We start from the raw sequence: 22,571 nt of genomic DNA, 5'->3' as shown, positions 1-22,571 counted from the left end.
AGATTGCCGGGGTAGGCACCATTTGAGCTATCAATTTTAAAAAGAAATGAAAGATGTTACTCCTGTTCTCCTTAGATTTCATCGCTCTAGATTCTTTGGTTTTTCTTACTTTGTGTATGCATCTCCTTGTATTTAATCTTTTCTCAAATTATTTTAACTTAGAATTTTTAACTAGGGATTTTTCTGCACCATATTTTACATGGACTCTGGGTTTCTTCCTGCCCTTTGAAGTGTTTGTGCAAGGATGAGGGGGAATCCTTTAGGTCCTCTGCTGTCACACAGCAGATGGTAAAGCCACACGGATGTGTTCTCTCTGCAGTTGTGCCTTCCGTCCCCTGCTCCAGACTGGCACTGGTAGGGAAGATCGTCCATCCTCCGCAGCTTCTGCACTCGTTTGTTCACGCTGCGATGGGAATGATGGTGGCTTGGTGCGCTGCGGTGATGGCCAAGGGCCGGTACAGTTTCCTTGTGGTTCCCTGCACTCGTACTGAGAGGTAGCGTTAATTTTTTTTCCTAAGAAATCTTGTTTAGTTACTAAGCCAAAGATGACTTGTATAGTTTACTAGTTTATGGAATTGTTCGCTTTCTAGGCTTCTGTAAAAGGGGCTTTTCTACATACATCAAATGTTTTTGATGTTTTATATTTTGAATTCAACAATTTTTTTAGAACCATTTGTCCTATGCACAGTCCTATATTAGATGCTGTTGGATTTATAAGAGTGATTCACATATAGGCTATTCAAACTCCTTGAGAGTTGAGAACGAGAGGGGAATTAAGCCACACACCCAAATGGATATATAGAGAAAGAGCAATGTGTGAGAAATAAGCGGTACTAGGAAGAAAGTGAGATGTGCAGAAAAAACCTGTGGAGAGTTCAGAAAGCAGGGAAGTGGCATAGCTTCTTACAGGAGGTGGCATTTTTTTTCTTCTAAATTTGTTTTTATTGAGGTATATAAGATGGGTTGGGATGGGCAATACCCCACTAGGGAAATGTCCGTTCTCATCTTCCTGGTACACTGGCTAGGATTTTTTCTTGGAGCTGCTGCTCTTGCTGCCAGCAGCTTTTTCAGTTCCACTGTTGACGGGCTTGTCCTTGGAAGAGAAAGTCCTCTTTTTCTTGGACACATTCCTCTTACCTGCCTTTTCAGGATCACTAACTGGTTCGTCTTTGGGGAGAGATTCCTTCGTTTTGGAAAGACTTCCACTGCCAGCTGTTCTTTCATGATCACTGCTAACCAGCTCCTCCTGGGAAAAAGACTTTTTCCCTTTGGTTTGGAAAAAGCACAGACAGATAGAGGGGTCTTCTGTTTCATTTTTCTGAGGAGCCAAGGGTGTGGCATTTATATTGGAATTTGAAGGAAAGATAGTGTGGGAAGAATGAAGAAAAAATTTAAATAATTATAACTGCCCCTTCCAGTAAAAATGCTTTCATTGAAATTTATACAGTTCTTGAACACATGATGGCATTGGTAAAAATTGCACATCATCCTGTGACTTTAAAAATCAAAAAGGAGGCCTGGCTCCTGTGCCTCAATGGACTGAGTGCTGGCCTGCCAACCAAAGGGTCGCCAGTTGGATTCCCGTTCAGGGCACTTGCCTGGATTACAGGCCAGGTCCCCAGTAGGGGGCGCATGAGAGGCAACCACACTTTGCTGTTTCTCTTTCTCCCTTCCTTTCCCTCTTTCTAAAAATCAGTAAACAAAATCTTAAAAAAAAAGAAAATCCAATAAGATTACTGAAATAATCTTAAGTTCCCTATTCTCCACTGACTTTAAAACAATGTTCAAGAGTACTACTGAATATTTGATTTCTTTTTGTGCCCTAGCTACTATCGTATAAGGCAGTTTTTTTCTCCCCTAACGGTGATACATTTTCTTTAGTGAAGAGGATCCCCTGAGGGACTGCCCAGCTATAAGAGGTAACACAGAGAGAAGCTCGAGTTGTGGCACCTCTGTCAGGTGTGCAATGTATAGCTTATAGTTTCTCTCAGGGCAGGTGCAGTTTACCAGTTTGTAAGTAGCATTGGTTACTATCGAAGGGACATTCTCAACCATACCAGATTTCCAGAAGACAGGGCAAAAGCGTTAACTAAAGATCAAAATCTCATGTGTCAGGGAAAAGGGTTTTGTTAATCTTTTGTCCGTACTAACCTAAGACAAATAATTTTGCTAGAATTTGGGGCATTTTTTAAATAATTAAGTTAAATCTTTGTATTAAATAGTGATCCTAAAACTGAGATATGTGTCCTTGACTGCTGAATTAATAACCTAACTTTTTCTTTTCAGCTTAGATGGCCCTGCACAAACCTGCTTAAACGAATATCATCTTTTTTTCCTACTGGCTGGAGCATTTATGGGCTATAGTTATAGCCTCCTTTATTTTATTAACAACATGGACTATCTTCCATTTCCCATCATACAGGTAAGCTATCGTTTGACCACTACCTTATATCAGAATTTGGCATAGTTAAAATTGCCTTGGTGTATGTGTATATGACTGGCTTCATCTGATTAATTCAAGATTTGACCAGTGAAACTTAGGGCTAGAAACTTAGATCCTAAAAATGCCATTTGGAAAAGAGAGGTTTGTTTTCATGAGAGTTTAGCATGTGTTTGAGAGCTGTAGCCACCTTTCCCGCTGCCACTCTTAGAATACCGCTTTGCTCCACTCTTTCCCTCCCTGCTAGGTAGTGGCAATTGCTGTGACCTAGCAGGGCTGGGGGAGGATGAGGATGTCACTCATGCAAAGTACCTCTGTGCAGCTGCCAGCTTTTTGAACCTAAGAACTTCATGAGCTTGAGGATGTGCAAGTAAGTATAGAATATGTCAGTTACTGTCTCAAATTCTGTTCAGAACAAAGCATGATGTGTATAAATAAAATAGTTTCTGTCAGTTCAAGTGGGACAATTTAAACTACCTTTCAGTTAGGTTTTTTAAAGTCTACTAATTGGGCAGGCGCTATCTCCAATGCAGAACCACCACCTCTGGGAGGGAGGGGAGAAGGAGATCGCTTGTGATTTCTCACTGTGGCATCAAGGCCCTCCCCAGCCCATTCCTAGTTTCCTGACTGTGCTGTGTTTTGCTTCATTCCCACTCTGGCTGGCTGAGGGCTAGGGTTTGGAGCAAACATATTAGAACCATCATCTTCCCATTAGAACCCAGTTTGTTGAGAGGAGAAGGATATGTAAACAAATTATATGTCTTGAGAACATGAAGTATGAGTGTGGTGGATGAGGGTCCTCTTGGTGTAACTAACCTTTTAACATGCCTGCGCCTAGGCATTCACTAGGACAATCTGATGAACATACAGCATACATCGAGGAGGTGGGGCGCACAGAAAAGCGTCTGGCTTTTAGCTCCCTGCAGTCTGAGAGCTTATAGATAAAAAGTCCTGTTTGGCGACTCTTCACAGCTCGTGAGGATGAATTAAAAGTAGAGTGTCAGCATGGACATGAACTAAAGTGGGGGAATGTGGGTGGGAGAGGGTGTGCAGGGTGGAGGGGAGTGAAGGGGGAAAATGGGACAACTGTAATAGCATAATCATTAAACTATATTTAAAAATAAAAAAGTAGAGTGTCAGCTTTGCCACCTCAAAGTGGCATGAGGAGAAAGACTTCAAAATTCTGTGTAGAAATATCCATGGTAAATTATCTTTGATCCATACATAATTAAGAATACAGAGAATGGAGAAAAGAAAATGTTAGAGACAAGATAGTCCAAAATCTGTTGCTCCTCTTTGGGCCTCAGTTGGAAGTGGCCATTTATTTAACATCACGGATGAGCAGTGGTGTGAATACGGGAGCAGTCCAGTAATTGACAGTTCTAATAAATTGTTACTACCATGTAATGTCACGTTTGTAAAATTTGACTGCTAAAGTTTTCTGTAATTTTTTTGGCTTCAGGTTTCACTTTGGCAGAATGTTGATTCTTAACATTTGGCCATTCAGTATTTGGCCAAAATCTGGGGGTGTCTCTTGTAACCATGGGTGTAACTTTTAGTCTGCCCAGTGGGTGCTGCTCCCTGAGAGGTGATGGTTGGTTGGTGCTGGAGGGGTTTCAGTGGGTGGGTGCAGTGGAGTACAAGAGGCAAGATTTTGGTAAGAGTAGTTGAAGTGATGGCTTTTGTGCTTGGGACCATAAAGTTTGGATCCATCAAGTTTGTAAGTGTCTTTGTTTGCCTAGTTGGGTAATTTGGCTTCTTCAGAAAACAAAGGGAGAAGGAGGATACCATAGCTTCGCATTCTTTCATTAGTCCTAAGGGCATGTCACACAGTGCATGGCTGTCCCTTAGGCGTTTTAAGTAGATAACTCAGGGAGGGTTGATTTTCAGAAACTTGCAGGCTTGATGTGAGAAATCAAGCCCATTTTACTGAAACTCTGTAAAGTGATGTGATTGTTATAGTCATTTCTTTATTCATTTTTAATAGTTAAGCTGACCAGAGAAAGTTAGACCTTAAAATTTATTATCCTTATTACTATTACTATTATCCTATTACTATTATCCTTATTTTTGGTGTTCCCTGTCAGCTAGCTTCTCAAGAGTATAGTGGTGTCATTTTTATTTAAAACTATTCAGATACTATAGATAAAGTGAAAGGTTCTTGCCTACTCTGTGACCAGTCTCCATCCTTGCCTCAGAGATACTGGTTTAGTATATATTCTTCCTGACCCCTGGCTGTACATTTATGTGTATATATGTATTTGTAATATTATGTATTTTGTGGGGTGAAGTTTCTGTAAATTGTTTTATATTGTGCATATTATTCAGTAACTACTTTTTTTAAAATTTTTTTATTGATTATGCTGTTACAGTTGTTCTATTCCCCCTTTATTCCCCTTCACCCTACCCCTCATCCTCACCATTACCCCCCCTTTAGTTTATGACCATGTGTCTCAAGTCCTTTAGATTCTATATTTCCCATGCTATTCTTGTCCCCCCATCTATTTTCTATCTACTGTCTATGCTACTTATTTTCTGTACCTTCTCCCCCCTTCTCCTCCTCCCACTCCCCTGTTGCTAACCCTCCTTGAGATCTTCATTTCTATGTTTCCACTCCTAATCTAGCTGTCCTTTTAGTTTGCTCTCGTTTTAGGTGTGGTTGTTAATAACTGTGAGTTTGTTGTCCTTTCACTGTTCATGTTTCTTTAACTTCTTTTTCTTAGATAAGTCCCTTTAACATTTCATATAATAAGGGCTTGGTGATGATGAACTCCTTGAATTTGATCTTATCTGAGAAGCACTTTATCTGTCCTTCCATTTTAAATGAAAGTTTTGCTGGATAGAGCAATCTTGGTTGTAGGTCTTTAGATTTCATGACTTGGAATACTTCTTTCCAGCCCCTTCTTGCCTGGAAGGTCTCTTTTGAGAAATCCGCTGACAGTCTGATGGGAACTCCTTTGTAGGTGACTGTCCCCTTAGCTCTTGCTGCTTCTAGGATTCTCTCCTTCATTTTAATCTTGGCTAATGTAATTATGATGTGCCTTGGTGTGTTCCTCCTTGGGTCCAACTTCTTTGGTACTCTCTGAGCTTCCTGGATTTCCTGGAAGTCTATTTCCTTTGCCAGATTGGGGAAATTCTCCTTTATTATTTGTTCAAATAAGTTTTCCACTGGTGGCTGTGCCTTTCCCCCTTCTGGTACCCCTATAATTCGGCTGTTGGAGCGTTTAAAGATGTCCTGGAGGTTCCTAAGACTCTCCTCATTTCTTTGAATTCTTGCTTCTTCACTCTTTTCTGTTTGGCCATTATTTGCTTTCTTCTGGTCCACTCCATTGATTTGAGTCCCAGTTTCCTTTTCATTGCTATTGGTGTCCTGTGCAATTCCATTCATTTCAATTAGTTTCGCCTTCATATATTTGTCTAATTTGTGGCTATAATCAACCAGTTCTGTGAGGATCCTGATCACCAATGTTTTAAACTGTGCGTCTGTGAGTTTTGCTATTTCTTCATCGCTTAGATCTATTGGCTCTGGGGCTCTGAGATCCTCCTGCGCCATTCTTGGTCTGTTTGGGCCCTTTAAGTGTGAGAAGCGGCGCCTTGGATTCCCAGGTCGCTGGGTTGTGACGCTGTATGTGGGGGCGTGGCCAGAGCAGGAAATGGCGACCCCCTCTGCCGCTTCTCACAGCTGGGTGCTGAGGAGCAGTGCCTTAGGTGGTTCACCTGGGCCGGGCCACTCAGAGTCGCTGGGTTATGACGCTGTATGTGGAGGTGGGGTCAGAGCCGGGAAATGGCAGCGCCCTCCACTGCCGCTTGCCGTGGGGACCTGCTGGCCCGGTCCAACTGCCCACTCCCTTGCCTGTCCACCCGCATACAAATGCGCGAACTCAGTCAACACGCAGCCCCGGGCCCGGCTGTCTCCCCCGTGGTCGCTCGCCTGGTCGCTCACTGGGTCCCTCACTAGGTCTGACCCTGCGCCTGGATTCCGCGGGCCTGAGTGTGTCTGGCTGAGTCCTCCTGTGCAACCCTGCTCCGCCAGCCGCTGGTTTCGCCCCTTACCGGTCAGGCTGAAGAATTTGTTGTTAACGGACTTCCGAAAAGTTCAATTTTCCGTGTTCTGGCTGTGTTTTCTGTTGCTAATATTTAGTTTTCTCTAATCTTGGTTGTGTGAGAAGGCACGGCACATCCACCTATGCCTCCATCTTGGCGGAAGTAGTAACTACTTTTTAATGTAAAATATAAATTAATTTTAACCAGTTCGAACTAGCCCATTTGATTTTTTTTCTTTAAATTCGCCTACACTACTAAAAGCAGTTGCATTGCCCTTATGCAATTCTTAATAATAGGCCTGGCTGGTGTAGCTCAGTGGATTGAGCACGAACTGCAAACCAAAGGGTCGCTGGTTCGATTCCCAGTCAGGGCACATGCCTGGGTTGCAGGCCAGGTCCCCAGTGGAGGTCATGTGAAAGGCAACCGCATTGATATTTCTCTCTTTCTCCCTCCCTTCCTCTCTCTAAAAATAAATAAAATCTTAAAAAAATTGTAACTTAAAAAAAATTTACTAGTAATAGGGAAAAGGGGAACATGAGCAGGAAATAGACGACAAAGAAATGGATATACATCAAGATGGGGTTTGGCAAGCTCTAAGCCAGTGAGACTGTTTGAAAGTATTAAATAAGATTAGACTGAGAGAGCCTGGCACCTACTAAATATTTGGTAAAAGGTAGTTCATAACCAAACCACGTAAGAAACCCAGTAGGGAATTGAAAAATGCTTCATTTTAGGAGCATATCTACTGAAATGTCTACTTGCTTCCCTGTCCTTTCTGTGCCCCCTGAGTAATGGTTAAAGCAAAGGGTGCAGTAGTGCAGAACAGTATGGAAACTGTGCTGGTTTTATTGGGGGGGGTCAAAGGGAGAAGGTGCTAACACCCAGGTACTGCACAGAATAGTGCAGTTACACATCTTGTACTTGGAAAATGTTTGAATAAGTCAGTGTACTTGAGGTTGTATGGTGAGTGACCAAGTACACGTATGGGCTGCTTTTAGTACAATACTGTAGGAATCTGGAGACACAGTATGAAGGTACAGCTTCCAACTGAGTGCTATAAATTTTACTGTTCTTTAGCTTCTGAAATTCCTTAAAGAAGGATTGGCCCTAATATTATATAATAAACACAAAATAATATATGTATTCTTTTACATATTATGTATTCATGTATAGTATATATATTCTTTTATACATATAGGAATATCATAAGTACAAAAGATCAGAATTTGGGAAGATTATCTGTTGTTCATTAGGTTTCCTTAGATTTTTTTCTAATAATTAAAAAATTTTTTTTCATTGGCGTTTTAGGGACAGGGATGGGGGAAGGTCAAACAACTTGTGTTTAATAAATATAGTTTTTTTTTCAGGAAAAGTTTTGTATTTTTCTTATTTGATTCTTTTACATCAGTGATTTTCAGCCTTTTTCATCATCTCATGGCACACGTCTCGTGGCACACAGAGTTACTAAAACTCTATGGCATACCCCAAAATATATTTTTTGCCAACCTGACCAAAAGTATAATTTTGATTCATTCACATTAGCCAGCTGTTTTTGTGTTGGCTGTTGTGATTTTTTTTTGGGGGGGGGCAGTCTAAGTAAGGGAAAAGAGGCCAGTGCCCCTGACTAGTCAGGTATTGCATGTTTTAAAACTTCTTGTGGCACATGTGCTGAAAATCACTGACTTAGATTGATAGAATTGGAAGATATCCACTAAGGAACCACGTCGCTGGTTCAGCCTTCTTACCGTGAAGATAAGTAGAGGAGACATGACCTGCTTGGTGTTACACATAAAGAGGAGAGCACTGGAACTCAGGCCCCCTGACTCCTAGGCTAGTGTCATCTTCACTGCCTGCTGTTTTTTTCTGAAAATAACGTGAAAAAATTTAATGAGTAGGCAGTATATATTATCTTGAAGATTACAGGCTCTCAAGCCAGCCTACCTGGATTAGAAATTTCAGATTTTCCTTTTTCTCTGTGATAGTATTTGTTAAGTTATTTAACCTTTCTCTGCCTCCTTGATTTTCTCATCTGTAAATTGCGGGTAATGATAGAACCTCCTTCATAGAATTCTTGTGAAGTTTAAATGGATTAATGTATGTAAAGTGCTTAGAATAGTACCTGGTACGTGTTAAACACGCAAAGAATGTTAGATGCTATTATTAGTATTATGATTTTCATACTTCATCTCCACAGTCCTTAGTATAGTTTGTTATTAATTTTCTCACTTCTGATCTATATCAATGAGATGTTATATTATCCATTTAACATCAGAAATGATTGATACTTGATTCTACAATAAAATGACCTTTATTTTTTATGCAATGATTGTAGTTTTTGTGTGAACTCTTACAGTTACGTGCTTGCTTTAGAATGGAGTAGAACCTCTGTTTGGGTATATTACTGGATTCTGTTTTTCTTTTTCCACAGCAATACAAGTTCTTGCGCTTTAGGAGATCTTTGCTCTTACTAGTTAAACACAGTTGTATGGAGTCACTGTTCCTGATTAGAAATTTCTGCATTGTGTATTATTTTCTTGGTAAGAATTTATGCTTTTTATAGTATATGTATTAGCGTATAGCTCAGAAAATGTCAGTTGCAAAGTCATTTTTTATTGTTTTTGTATATTTCCTACATTTGTATATATGTAACTAGCCTAACTGATCATTATTTAGATTGTCAAAGAATATTTAATTAAGGGAAAATAGTGTTAAAGAAAATGTAGAATATACATACAGTGGAATATTAGTCAGCTTTAAAAAAAGGAGGAAATCCTGTCACATGCTACAACATGGCTGAGTCTTGCGGACGTCATAGTACGTGAAATAAGTCAGTCACAGAAAGACATAGTATATGGTTCCATTTGTATGAAGTGTCTAGACAGTCCAGACTTTTAGAAACTGCAAGTAGGATCGGTGGCTGTGGGGGGCTGCGGGGAGGGAGAAGAGGGACGATGTTGCTCAGTGGGTGTAGAGTGTCAGTGTTGGGGATGAAAAAGCTCTGAGGATCCGGCGCACGGCAAGGCACATGCAGTGTGTGCACACTTAAAAATGGTTAAGGTACCATTTTTGTTATGTGTTTTTTGCCACAAAAGTGTTTTTTAAAAAGGAAAATATTGTATGTGATTTGGTTACTTTGGTTATCCAATTACTCTGGATATAATATACTCCTTTTTATGAGTGTATAACTTGGTATCAATACGACAGAACTATCCTGTTGCTAAGGGAACCTTGTAGAATATATTAGCATGAACTTAAATATTAAAATATAGCTTCTTTTTATTTATTTGTTTATTTATTTATATTTTTTGAGAGAGGGGAAGGGAGGGAGAAAGTGGGAGAGAAACATCAATGTGTGGTTGCCCCTACTGGGGACCTGGCCTTCATTCAACTCAGGTATGTGCCCTGACTGGGAATCAAACCAACACTTTGCTTCACAGGCTCATGCTCAATCCACTGATACAGTTAGCCAGGGCAAACTGTAGTTTCTTTAATATAATGAACAGTACAAGTTAGATGGAAAACATTAATCTCAGTAGTAACACATAATATAACTAAAATCCGATGTTCTAAAACAATTTGCAGACTATTTTTCTGATTCTATTTTATTCTGTGAATGTAATTTTACAAAATTGTTCTCATTGTGGGTAGGCCATTTTGTTGTGTACTTTTTCAGTTGTAGTTTATATAATCCTTTTGTCTACATAGTTTTCAAACATGGCATTCTAATGTTAATCCTTCATTGTATTAACCTACTACAAACAGCCTGGCTGTTCTCTCATACAGGCATACCTTGTTTTTTTTTAATGTGCTCCACTTTATTGCACTTCACAGATGCAGCATCTTCTTTACAAATTAAAGGTAACACCCTCCACTAGCAAACAGATTGTGTCTTGCTTTATTGCAGTCCTCCGGAGCACCGCAGCGTCTCCGAGGTGTGCCTGCAGTTGTATGTTGGGTGGAAGTAGCGGCCATGTCTGGATTTCCATGGTCAGCTGTTTCTTCCCTTTCTCTTAAATTTTATTTCCAGTGTTACCACTTTTCATTTTTTTTGTTGTACTGGGTGTTTTTGGCCATTTTACTCTTTCAGTTATTTATATTTGTAACACGTTATATGGTGATGCAGACTCTAACCCATGGGGTCCGAGTGCTGTGGCTGTGATGAACAAATTCACACCAACTACAGAAGTCATGTGGAGAGACAGGGGTGGCATGGCCGCTCTCTAAGTGAAAGAGGGTCCCCACCCCTGCCTGGACAGGCTTTTATTGCTTTTCTGGATACATTACATCGAGGATGGTCCTCAGGTTACTATGCACAGGTTCCCTTTAGGTGGTTACTCTTTACAGATAACAAAGGAGAGGGTGGAGGGGAATAAAGGGGGAATAGAACAACTGTAACAGCATAATCAATAAAAAAAGAAAGTTTCTAATTATTACAAAGAGAACAGATATTTGCTAATGCAAAGGAAAGAGTGGTTGAACTGTTTACACTCATACTTGAGAGGTTTAGCACAGATTTTAGGAAGTTACTTTGAAGATACGCAGTAAACACTTGCTGCCTCAGTTCTGGGTGAGGGAGTTTTAGCAAAAAGTAAGCCTCAAAGCAGCCTGGGTACAGTGCAGGCCCGATTCCCCACAGGAAAACCGATTGGTGGGCTTGGTTCCTGTGTGCCGACTGGCTCCCCACTGGTTTTCCGAGTCAGGGGCTAGGCTACATTTGCCACGCCATGTGGAACAGTTCCCTGTAATGCGGGGGACAAGGAGGCAACACAACTGCATGCCTTGTTGTCTGTGCCTGAGCTAAATAACGTGGGTGACCAGTCACAGACAGACTTCGAAAGAAGAGATGTGATTGGTCGTCAATCATTGTGTACATTCATTATCTACATACTGATTTGTGTACTGAAAAGGTAGAAGTACTGTATTGAGTTGCTGACAATGAATATGCCATGGAAACTGAAATTTGAATTGTTGGAGGACTGGTTTTAGTAAATAGATGACCATGGTAAGTGAAATATGTACATACTGGAACTACAAAGCAAGGATTGCCTGTAATTAGAAATTATTCTTTTTTCTTGCCCATTCCTAATCACACAATATAGCATTTAAACTGAGGTCTTGGTGTCTACTTGGCTGTGTCATTAAACTCATGTTTCAAAGCACAATTAAGGCCTCGCTGGTGTGGCTCAGTTGGTTGGGCATCAGCTTGCCAACTGAATGGTCACCAGTTTGATTCCCCATCAGGGCACATGCCTGGGTTGCAATTCCAGTCTCCAGCTGGAGCGGGTGCAGAAGGCAGTCAATTGATCTTTCTCTCTCACATTATTGTTTCTCTCCTCTTTCTCTCTCCTTTCCCTCTCTCTAAGCATGGTTGAGGTTTGCTTTTATAACTTTTTATACTTACAGCTTTGTATTTTTACCCCCTTAGGCCATATTCCCAAAGGTTGGATTAGCACTGCTATGGACCTTCAAGTAGATGAGTAAGTGCTCTATGAGAAGTCTAATTATAATTCTTAGATGTTTTCATTCTTTTAGATGTTTGCTTCTTTCCAGATGTTTCGGCTGGTTTTAGCCTTTAAGATTTTTGAAAATTGTTTTCATTTTTGAATGAGCGTAGTTCACATAGTCTAAAATTTCAAAGGTATATAAAAGGTATGTGGTGAAGAAGATTTCTTTTGCCCTATGACATCCAGTCACCCATTTACTGTCCCCAGAAGTAATTCATTTTTTGTTAGATACAGGTCTTACATAAAAGTAGACTTCTTGAGTTGCACAGCATGCCTCTCTTTTGTTTTTCTGCATTACTTAGTAGTAATTCTATGCAGTATTGTGCCAGACAGCTGCAGTGCTGTGGGCATTATTCTGATTTTGCCTGTGAGGATACCAAAATTGGTGAGTGTCATGTGACCAGCTGAAGGTCATATGTGGCAATCAGGTGTATTCCTGATGCACTCTGTATGTAGTTAAAGGTTTAATCTTTATTGTGCAGATAAGGGTGAATGTCTTTATTAGTGTTTGTTCTTTTAATTATTATTTTACTGTGAGACTTTTTGTATCATATATAGACTGCACTAGTTTTTGGGGGTGGGAACATTGGCATATATGGGTGTTTATGAGACATTATGGTTTCTTCAGTGTAGATGTCAATCTCTAATTTTTAAAAATTCTTAGGTAAAATTTAGTTTTGTGTTCTGCTGAATTTCTAGGTGTGAAACCAAATGCATGGGACATGTATTATGTTAGCCCAGATTTTAAACTGGGTCAAATAGAAAAAGAAAAATAATAATGATAATAGACAGAAATTTAACAACACTTTTTTCCTCCTTTCACTTAAAAAATGTTTTATTTGTATGTGACTGGTATTCTGGCCTTAATGTATGCTTGGTCCTCAGTAAATGTTTACTTAAAAGCTGAAAATAACTCCATTTTTTGTGCCCACTACTCCACAAGTGAATGTCAAATATTATGCTGAACTCTCCTAACATAAGGTGTTTTAAATCTCATAATAGCCTTTAGAGGTAGAACAAAGAGATTAGGCCTTCGTTACATGGATGAAGAAACTGAGAGTGGTGTGGGCCAAGAAATTTATGTAATCACAACACTTACAAATGGCAGAGTCAGAGGTTCAAATCCTTTTTCATAGTTGCTTGTTGTGTGATTGTAGGATTATGATGACTTCGATAATTGATCTGTTCAAGGTTTTGGTAAGATAGCATTTGTTTTATTTAGCATTCCAATAAGAGTTTCTTAACTTATTTTAAAAGTAAAGCTTTTTTAGTTAATACCATGTGCATTTAATTAGTAAGAAACTCTTCATAGAGCTGAAATGGGGCCCAGGAGAGGTGCTAGTTATGTCAAATGACTTTTAAGTGTCAAACTGCAAAATCAATAATAATGAACTTTTACTCAGCCTCTAGGGGTTGGCTTATAGTCTTGGCGTATTCTTCCTCCATAGTAAATGGCAGTGAAGGTTTTGAACACAAGGAGCTGTGCTCCAGTTTCGTCTGCTCTTCCTTTAGGCTCCCTTGATGCTCCTTGTTAGAAGGTAGAAGGGGAAGAACTCCATAGGGTACAAAGTGAGAGGGGTCCATTATCATTATCATTTACAAGTAGGATTTGTTTGTTTCTCAGTATTGAGCCTCAAGTCTTTTAAGTGCTTCGATTGTGTTTCCCATGGTATTAAACAGTAATTTCTGCTTTCATAGGCAATTTCATAGGCCTCTTGATACTGTGAGTGGCCTCTTGAATCTCTCATTACTCTACCACGTCTGGTTATGTGGAGTCTTTCTCCTGACGACTTGGTACATCTCATGGATACTCTTCAAAATCTATGCTACAGAGGTTAGTACTGAGTTTTTGTTATTATGATTGCATTTTGGAGGACACAGGTTTATTTTTAGTAGAGCACTGATCAGCATGCTATTTTGCTCAAAGCCATTTTGGTAAACTGAGTTTTGGTTTTTCTTCTGAGACTTCATTAGGGATGTATCATTTATAACCATTACTTAGTTTGTTATTATTACTTTTTTTGTATGAGGAACAGTGTTAGTATTCTTAATTGTTGGAAACTAAACTGAATGGATTGCTAGTGGTATCTGTTTACTATTAGCTTTATCTACTATCTAATTCTTTTCTGAAGGTTTTCCTTTCTTTCCCATCTAGTTTGAATACATACTGAATTCTAAGATATTTTTATGTGCTATTGATATAGATGCTATTAAAAATTTTAAATGTACAGCAATGAAATATTTGTTCTTTGAATGAAACTTAAAAAATTTATGTTGAAGAAATGTTTTTTGATGAATGGGATTTACATTGTTTTTATCATCCAAGTGTTTGTCTTAGAAAATGAGTGTTTCTGTTTCATTTTACCATTTCTATAAGTTTATGTCCTTTAGTGCCTTCAAAGAACCTTTATTTCTTAAGTTTGTTTCTATTATTGGAAGCCAGAGATCTAATAAAACTGTGAGAGTAACATTTTAGAAAGTAGTATGTTTGGTTATATATAACTCTAATACAACCTATTTTTTCAAGGAACACTGAAGATGTTATTTGGTTGTATTGCCTCCTTTTCTAATAAATTTCAGTAAGTACTTAATGTAATAAAGTTGTGAAAATACTATCATAATCCTTTTGATTATATTTGATAGGCTCATCTGTTCCCTGTTCAGCCACCGTTTGCAGAAGAGTCAGATGAATGCCTCCCAAAAGTTTTAAACAGCAGTCCTCCCCTCATTATAAAGGTACCGGAACTGTCCTTGTATCTTCACGCAGTCATGTCTAACTTACCTTGTGAGGGACTTAATATTTAGTATATTTAGGTATTTAGATTTTTTTTTTAAAGATTTTATTTATTTACTTATAGAGGGGAAGGAGAGAGGGAGAGAAACATCAATGTATGGTTGCCTTTTGTGCATCCCCTGCTGGAAACTGGCCTGCAGGGTAGCAGTCTGCAACCCAGGCATGTGCCCTGACTGGGAATCAAACCACGATCCTTTGATTCACAGGCCCGTGCTCTATCCACTGAGCTACACCAGCCAGGGCTAGGTATATTTTTTGAGGGCCTAGACTATTCTGGTACTGGTACTATAAAAATCACTTACATGCTACATTGAATGCAGTTCACTTTTTCACTTTTCTTTCCAAGTGGCTAAAATGAAATAGGTACTGCAATGCATGTGCACAATTTAAGTTAATTCTATATTCAGGGTAGATATAAAAATATTTCCAAGCATAATGTATGATATTCATTAGTTTTTCATAAACTCTTCATGGTAGCAAAACAAACCACTGCTAACTTTTTTTTTGTCATTGGATCAGTATGTGTTTTTACTCCTATAGTCTTGTTGGCCATTATGATCAAAGGTGGTGTTTGGTAGTGTGTAGACATTCAGTGACTCGCTTAAGATACAAATAGTGATAATGATCCTAAAACAAATTTTAGTCAAAGAGTTTAAAGTAGTTGCAATTAATTTTCAAATCAAACTAAGTGAAAACAAATTTTGATTTAAATTGCATTTTGAAATTTTAAAGTAAATCTACAATATAAGTGATCTGTTAAGAAGTCATAGTAATTAAAAAAGAATTGAAATAGTTAGAACCCACAGTTTTCATTGTACTCTGGAAGTTACAAATCAATAAGAAAATGAACCACTAAGGCTATGATTACTTTTAAATATCAATTATGACTAGATTAATAGATAAACAAAAGTACCTATCATTCATTCGGTTATTTAACAAGTTTTTATTTACTGGGCAGGTGTTAGTCACTGCTAGTTACTTAGGGTGTAATGATGAATAAGATGTGGAACAGCTTAGTGGAAAAGGCAGATAGACAAAATAATGAAAATTTACTGTGGTAAGTACAGTGGGAACCACTTATTTTGCTTGGAACCAATATGAGAAAGCTTCACAGAAGGGATGGTCTCTTACAAGATGAGTGAGGAGGTTTGCCAGGAGACAAAATGAAAATTTTCGGTGAAAAAATACAATGGATATTGCATGTCTGCTGTGTGTTAGACATTACCTTTGAATGTGGAAGCAAGCAAGACTTTGTTCCTACCTCACAGTTTGGTGGGTGGAACCAGATGAGAAAAGTGAACAGGCAGTTATGATAAATTAAGTACCACAGTTGAGAACTGTGTTGTATGTTAGTGTGGGGGAAAGGGAGGCCAGGGAAAGGTCCAGGAGGAAATGATGTTTAAGTTTCCTGCCACAGAGGTAGGATAACACAGAGAGTTCTATAGTTCCTTGTAGGTGGGACTTGCAGTGGGTGGGGTAGCCCATAGAGGGTAGGGGCAGGAAAGTTCTGGATGTCTAAAAAGGAAGGATAAATATTTTTTCTTTATGAAAAATTTTAACTAATTCCCCTTTAGATAGATTATGCTTGAGCCCAATTCATAAGTAAGATTTTATATAAAGATTTAAAAAATTAATATGTATTTTTTCCTTTTTAGTATTTGGCCTTGCAGGACCTGATGTTGCTTTCTCAATATTCTCCTTCACGAAGACAAGAAGTTTTTAGTCTTAGCCAACCAGGTAATACTAAAAGTAATAGACCTGCCCTGGCTGGTGTGGGTCAGTGGATTGAGCTCAGGCCTGCAAACCAAAGGATCTCTGGTTTGATTCCCGGTCAGGGCACATGCCTGGGTTGCAGGCCAAGTCCCCAGCAGGGGGTGCTTCAGAGGCAGCCACACAGGGATGTTTCTCCCTTCTCTTTCTCCCTCCCTTCCCCTCCTCCCTCCCTTCCCCTCTCTCTAAAAATAAATAAGTAAATGATTAAAAAAACAAAAACTAAAAGTAATAGACTTGATTTGACATGTGTGTAGAAAGTGTTCCACTTTTGGTGAGACAGGTATAGTTAATAAAATATTGCACATGAATGAGCGCATTAAATGAAGCCATGATTTAAATCTTATGAAACAAAGTGTTGGTGTTGTGGTTAGAAGTTAAATCATTAGGAAAGGTATTTTTAAACTTTCACATTATTCGCTTCAGTCCCCTTATTCCCTTAACTTGGTAGATTGACAGTTTTAGAGCAGGAAAGCACTTTAAGAATGCTAAAAGTTTTAAAGCTACAGGGTATCTTAAATATCAGGTGTTCTTATTTTCAGAGAGATTAGTGGCTTAAATAAAGTTAATGTCAGGGCTGGAATAAGAAATTCTGTCATTCGACTCACAAGTGCAGAGCTCCCTCTTTCTGTCATGTTACTCTGCCTCCCTTGGAACAAAGTAGAAAGGAACTAGATTTTAGGGTGACCCAAAGGTGCTCTTGGCGACTCTGTTACTTGCCAACCTCTTCAAGACTAATTTAATTGTACCAGTGCTCTGCTTTATTCCTAGGGGGGAGAAAATTCCAGCCCCTGCCACCGCTGGGGAACAAAGAACTGGTAGCTTTTCATCTTCTGTCCAATTAGCACTTTATTATTTTGCCGAACTTGCCAATCCCCACATTGCAAAATAAACCTTATGTATAGTTAAATGTTACATGGAAATAAAATATGGGTTATATAAAAATATAAATGATCGAAGCCATTCTTTTAGTAACATGAAAAATGTGGATAACTGTAGCAATACTTTTCTTTTAAGATTCTATTTATTTTTAGAGAGGGGAAGGGAAGGACAGAGGGAGCAAAATATCAATGTGTGGGAGAAACACCAGCTGGTTGCCTCTCTCATGCATCCTGGCCAGGGACCGAACTCAGAACCTTTCTTTCGCATTGCGGGATGACACCAAACCGACTGAGCCACATCGGTCAGGGCTGTAGCAGTACTTTTCTGTCAGACTTAGGTTCTCTATACATTGAATATTTTCACCAGATATTCAAGGAAACTACAACAGGGTGGCACGTTCTCTGTCAGAGAAGTAGGGCGTATTATTAAAATTAAACTAGACCTTTAACGTAGTTCTCTAGTGGTCCTGAGTGATAGCAGTACAAAACATTTGGGGCCTACTGATGAAGCGTTTTGTTTGCAAGTGAAGTAATGCTCCTCTTCAGTTGTAAAAGGGAAATGTTTAAGGAAGGCTGTAAGTAAAGAGAATGAATATTTGGCACCCAGGATAGGGAAACCAATTTTCAGTGGATTACTGCTATTTTTTTTAAATATGTATTTTATTGATTATGCCATTACAGTTGTCCCATTTCCCCCCTTCATTCCCCTCCCCCCTGCACACCCCCTCCTCCCCACATTACCTCCCTGTAGTTCATGTCCATGTGCCATAAGTTCTTTAGAATCTACATTTCCCCTACTATTCTTGCCCTCCCCCTGTCTATTTTCTCCCCACCGTCTATGCTACTTATTCTCTGTACCTTCTCCCCCTCTCTCCTCTTCCCACTCCCCTGTTGCTAACCTTCCACGTGATCTCCATTTCTGTGACTTCACTCATGTTTTAGATGTCTGCTTAGTTTGCTTTTGTTTTAGGTGTGCTTGTTAATAACTGTGAGTTTGCTGTCCTTTTACTATTCATATTTTTTATCTTTTTCTTAGATAAGTTCCTTTAATATTTCATATAATAAGGGCTTGGTGATGATGAACTCCTTGAAATTGACCTTATCTGAGAAGCGCCTTATCTGCCCTTTCAGTCTAAATGAAAGCTTTGCCGTATAGAGCAATCTTGGATGTAGGTCCTTGCATTTCATGACTTGAATACTTCTTTCCAGCCCCTTCTTACCTGTAAGGTCTCTTGAGAAATCTGCTGACAGTCTGATGGGAACTCCTTTGTAGGTGACTGTCCCCTTATCTCTTGCTTCTGTAGTTCTCTCCTTCATTTTAATCTTGGGTAATGTAATTATGATGTGCCTTGGTGTATTCCTCTTTGGGTCCACCTTCTTTGGGACTCTCTGAGTTTCCTGGATTTCCTGAAAGTCTATTTCCTTTGCCAGATTGGGGAAGTTCTCCTTTGTTATTTGTTCAAATAACTTTTCCACTTGTTGCTATTCCTCTTCCCCTTCTGGTACCCCTATAATTTGGACGTTGGAACATTTAAAGATGTCCTGGAGGTTCCTAAGCCTCTGCTCATTTTTTTGAATTTGTGTTTCTTCATTCTTTTCTAGTTGGATGTTTCTTACTTCTGGTCCATTCCATTGATATGAATCCCAGTTTTCTTCCCCTCATTATTGGTTTCCTGTGCAATTTTCTTCATTTTAGTTAGCATAGCCTTCATTTTTTTCATCTAATTTTTGACCAAAATCTACCAGTTCTGTGAGCATCCTGATCACCAGTGTTTTGAATTGTGCATCTGATAGGTTGGCTATCTCTCGGTCACTTAAAAGTATTGACTCTGGGGCTTTGGTTCGTTCTTCTGTTTGAGGCATAATTTTTTGGTCTGGTCACACCTGTTACATATGAGGGGTTACACCTTAGGTGTGTACCATGGTGGGGCAACCCTGTTGCTGGGGTGATGCTGTATGTGGGGGCAGGGTTAGAGAGGGAGCAGTGGCACTTGTTCTGCTCTCTCTTGAATTTCAGTCCCCTCTGCTGCTTCCCACAAGCAAATTGGGTTCTTCTGATGCTGGTTCCCAGGTGGGTGGGCTTGTGTATGTTCTAGGAACCTGTGGGTCTCTCCAACGAACTCTCCTGTGAGGCTGGGAGTCTCTCCTGGCACCTTTTCAATCGGTGCTTTTGGGCTTTGTTTCCGGTTGCTGGGGCCCTGTTGCCCTGGGTTACGCAATCTCTCACTGCCCATTTTTGCCTAGTTTATCTGTGTGTGAATGTGTGACTGCAGTCAGCCAGCCACCTTGTGGGCTCTGCTCGTTTCCTCCCGGTTCCCCGGGGTCTCCTAGCCCCATGCCACCTGCGCTCCTGCCACCGTCTTTTCCTGCTGCTATCCTTCTCCTCCAGCCGCCGACTCCGCCCCTCTTACCAGTCTGGTTGAATGGTTGTCGGACTTTGGTACAGTTGAGTTTTCTGTCTGTTCCGGTTGTGTTTTTGTTTCTAAATCTTTGTTGTCCTTAATTTGGTTGGGCGAGGAGGCACAGTATTTCCACCTACGCCTCCATCTTGGCCAGAAGTCCGGATTACTGCTATTCTTAACACATAATGAAGCAAAATTGCTTTTCACAGACAGCTCTAGGACATAAAAAATCAAAAGATAATGAGAAGTAAGGGAATAAGAGTGTGGACTGTAGTAGTTTAAGTTAAATAATCAGCAGATATGTAAGCTCTTCAGGTATAAAGTATTGTCATTACAAAATAATATGTAACTCATGTGGATGAAGGAGCAAATAGGGACTATTATAGAAATGAAAATATAAGGAAGCACAGTAGATCAGAAACAACAGTTTAGAGGTCACCAGGGGGCGGGTGTGGGTCTCGTTAGACATGCTAACGTTTCCTGTCTCAGTCTGTTCGGCACCGCTGGTGCAATGCCCTGGGCATCCGCACTCACATCACACTCTAGTGCTTGGCTATATTTTAGTGATCAGTTGAAGAGGTTTTTTTTATGGTAAAATAGCAATGCTTGTAGACTTTTCGGAAAATTATTTCTTCCAAATATTTATTAAACTCCTGCTGTGTATTAGATGGCATGAATATAAATAATAGCTTAACTGAGAAAAGTGGGCCCTGATACAAAGCATTTCTAGTTGGTTTTTCTCCTCATTTGAGAGACTACAGTTATCTAAGTTTTAAAATTTGGTGTTTGGGCCTCCTAGGTGGACACCCCCACAATTGGACAGCCATTTCAAGGGAGTGTTTAAATCTTCTAAATGATATGACTCAGAAGCTGGTTCTCCACCAAGAAGCTGCAGCTACCAATGGAAGGGTAATGTCTTCATCATACACCGTGGAACCCAGGAAAGCGAATTCTCCAGGTAACTGCTTGCATTACTAAGAGAGGGGAAAGCTTTTCATTTTATTTCCTAAGAACGCGGTGATAGTTAATCTAAAGGTATGTATGTGAGTGTGCGATATATATTTTTAGGGAAAACTGATCTAGTCTATGGGATAGTACACTGAATCAAGTAAAAGAACTTGGTATTATGATAGGTAGAAAAAAATGAAGTCCAGTGTGGTGGTGGTATTAAAAGGATAAAAAAATGTTGGTTATCACATAGGAGACTTCAACTTACCCTAATGCAAAGCCAGGTAAATCTTTACAAATAATATTGGATGCTGTTCTAATTGCAGTATCCCAGAGACACAAGAAGTTTCTGGAAACTGTCCAAAGAGCAGCTGAAAATTATGAGTAATTTGGCAATTCATTGTTTTAAGATACATTGTTATGCATAAGAATAAATCTTCATGTTTTAAATACATTCATTATTTTAAGATAGCCTAATAAATGTTAGTACTACTTCAGTTTGAAAGATGAAAGTTGTGAGGAAGACATACAGGTGGAGAAACTTAACACTATTTTATTTTGCCAAATCCCTTAAGTAGAAAATGCCTAGGAATGTAAGACTCTTCAGTGTCCTTTGGTGTTAAGCATTTACTTGTACAAATGGGTGAAACTGACTAGGTGAGGGCGAGATAAACTTGAGAGAACAGGCATCATCTGCAGGGGGAATTTGAACTCCTGTTGTTTGTTTTTAAGATTTTATTTATTTATTTTTAGAGTGGGAAAGGGAGGGAGAAAGGGAGAGAAACACCTGTCTGTTGCTTCTCATACACACCCTGACCGGAATGAACCTGTAACTGCTTTGTTGAATAATGCCCAGTCACCGGAGCCACAGTCGTCAGGGCTGAACTCGTGGTCTTTTTTTTTTTTTTTTAAAGAGAAGCCTAAAATCTAAAAAAATCTTATGTGAAATCTTCCACTTTTTAAACGTCAATTAATCTTGATAGTTAAAAAAATTTCTCTATGGCCCTGGCTGGTGTAGCTTAGTGGATTGAGCGTGGGCCTGTGAAGCAAATGGTCGCCGGTTCAATTCCGTCAGGGTACGTGCCTGGGTTGCAGGCCAGGTCCCCAGAAGAGGACATATGAGAGGCAACCACACATTGATGTTTCTCTTCCACTCTTTCTCCTTCCCTTCCCCTCTTTCTAAAAATAAATTAATTAATTTAAAAAATTTCTCTGTGGACCAAAAGACAAACATGTTTACATTATTACTCTGGAGAGACCATATACCAAAAATAGACTACAGTTGAAAAATGCTTGAAATAAGTGTGTAAATGTCAGATTTTAAACAGTGGCTTAATTTTTTATTTTTTAATTGATTTCATTTACTTATTTTAGAGTGGGGAAGGGAAGGAGAAAGAAAGAGAGGGAGAGAAACTTCAGTCGGTTGCTTGCATGTGCCCAGATTGGTGAACTCTGAGTGGGAATCGAACCGTCCACCTTTCACTTTGCAGGACAATCCCCAACCAACTGGGCCATACCGGTCAGGGCCATGTCAGATTTTAAAATACTCTAGAATGTTTCAGACACTATCAGCTTTCAGATTAGTATTTATATATTGATCAAATATTTATTGACTGCCTACCACATACCAAACGATGTTCTAGAAGCCAGAGAATCAAAGATGACAAATATTCTTGGGACTGACTTTTTAGTAGAAGGCACACAGATTATGATAAGACAATGTTACGGCTAAAAAGAAAGTTGTCAAAGAGGAGTCTGCGTGGGTAAGGAGATTTTTGATAATAAAAG

The 22,571-nt window shown here is 39.4% G+C and overlaps 1 protein-coding gene across 2 annotated transcripts in view; it reads left to right on the top strand.

Moving 5' to 3' along the window:
- NDC1 (NDC1 transmembrane nucleoporin) overlaps positions 1 to 22,571 on the top strand; it is a 54,788-nt gene that overhangs the window by 6,871 nt on the left and 25,346 nt on the right. For both annotated transcript variants that reach the window (XM_037161828.2, XM_053655518.1), the window contains exons 4-11: positions 320 to 494; positions 2,287 to 2,422; positions 8,913 to 9,021; positions 11,910 to 11,961; positions 13,687 to 13,822; positions 14,632 to 14,724; positions 16,438 to 16,519; positions 20,635 to 20,793. In XM_037161828.2, the coding sequence (XP_037017723.2) occupies positions 320 to 494; positions 2,287 to 2,422; positions 8,913 to 9,021; positions 11,910 to 11,961; positions 13,687 to 13,822; positions 14,632 to 14,724; positions 16,438 to 16,519; positions 20,635 to 20,793 (942 nt within the window). The remainder of the gene's footprint in view (positions 1 to 319; positions 495 to 2,286; positions 2,423 to 8,912; positions 9,022 to 11,909; positions 11,962 to 13,686; positions 13,823 to 14,631; positions 14,725 to 16,437; positions 16,520 to 20,634; positions 20,794 to 22,571) is intronic.

The sequence above is a fragment of the Artibeus jamaicensis genome, unplaced genomic scaffold (assembly GCF_021234435.1).
Source record: "Artibeus jamaicensis isolate MK-2021 breed Jamaican fruit bat unplaced genomic scaffold, CSHL_Jam_final scaffold_1019, whole genome shotgun sequence".
Lineage (NCBI taxonomy): Eukaryota > Metazoa > Chordata > Mammalia > Chiroptera > Phyllostomidae > Artibeus > Artibeus jamaicensis.
This window is presented reverse-complemented; position numbering and strand designations above follow the sequence as displayed.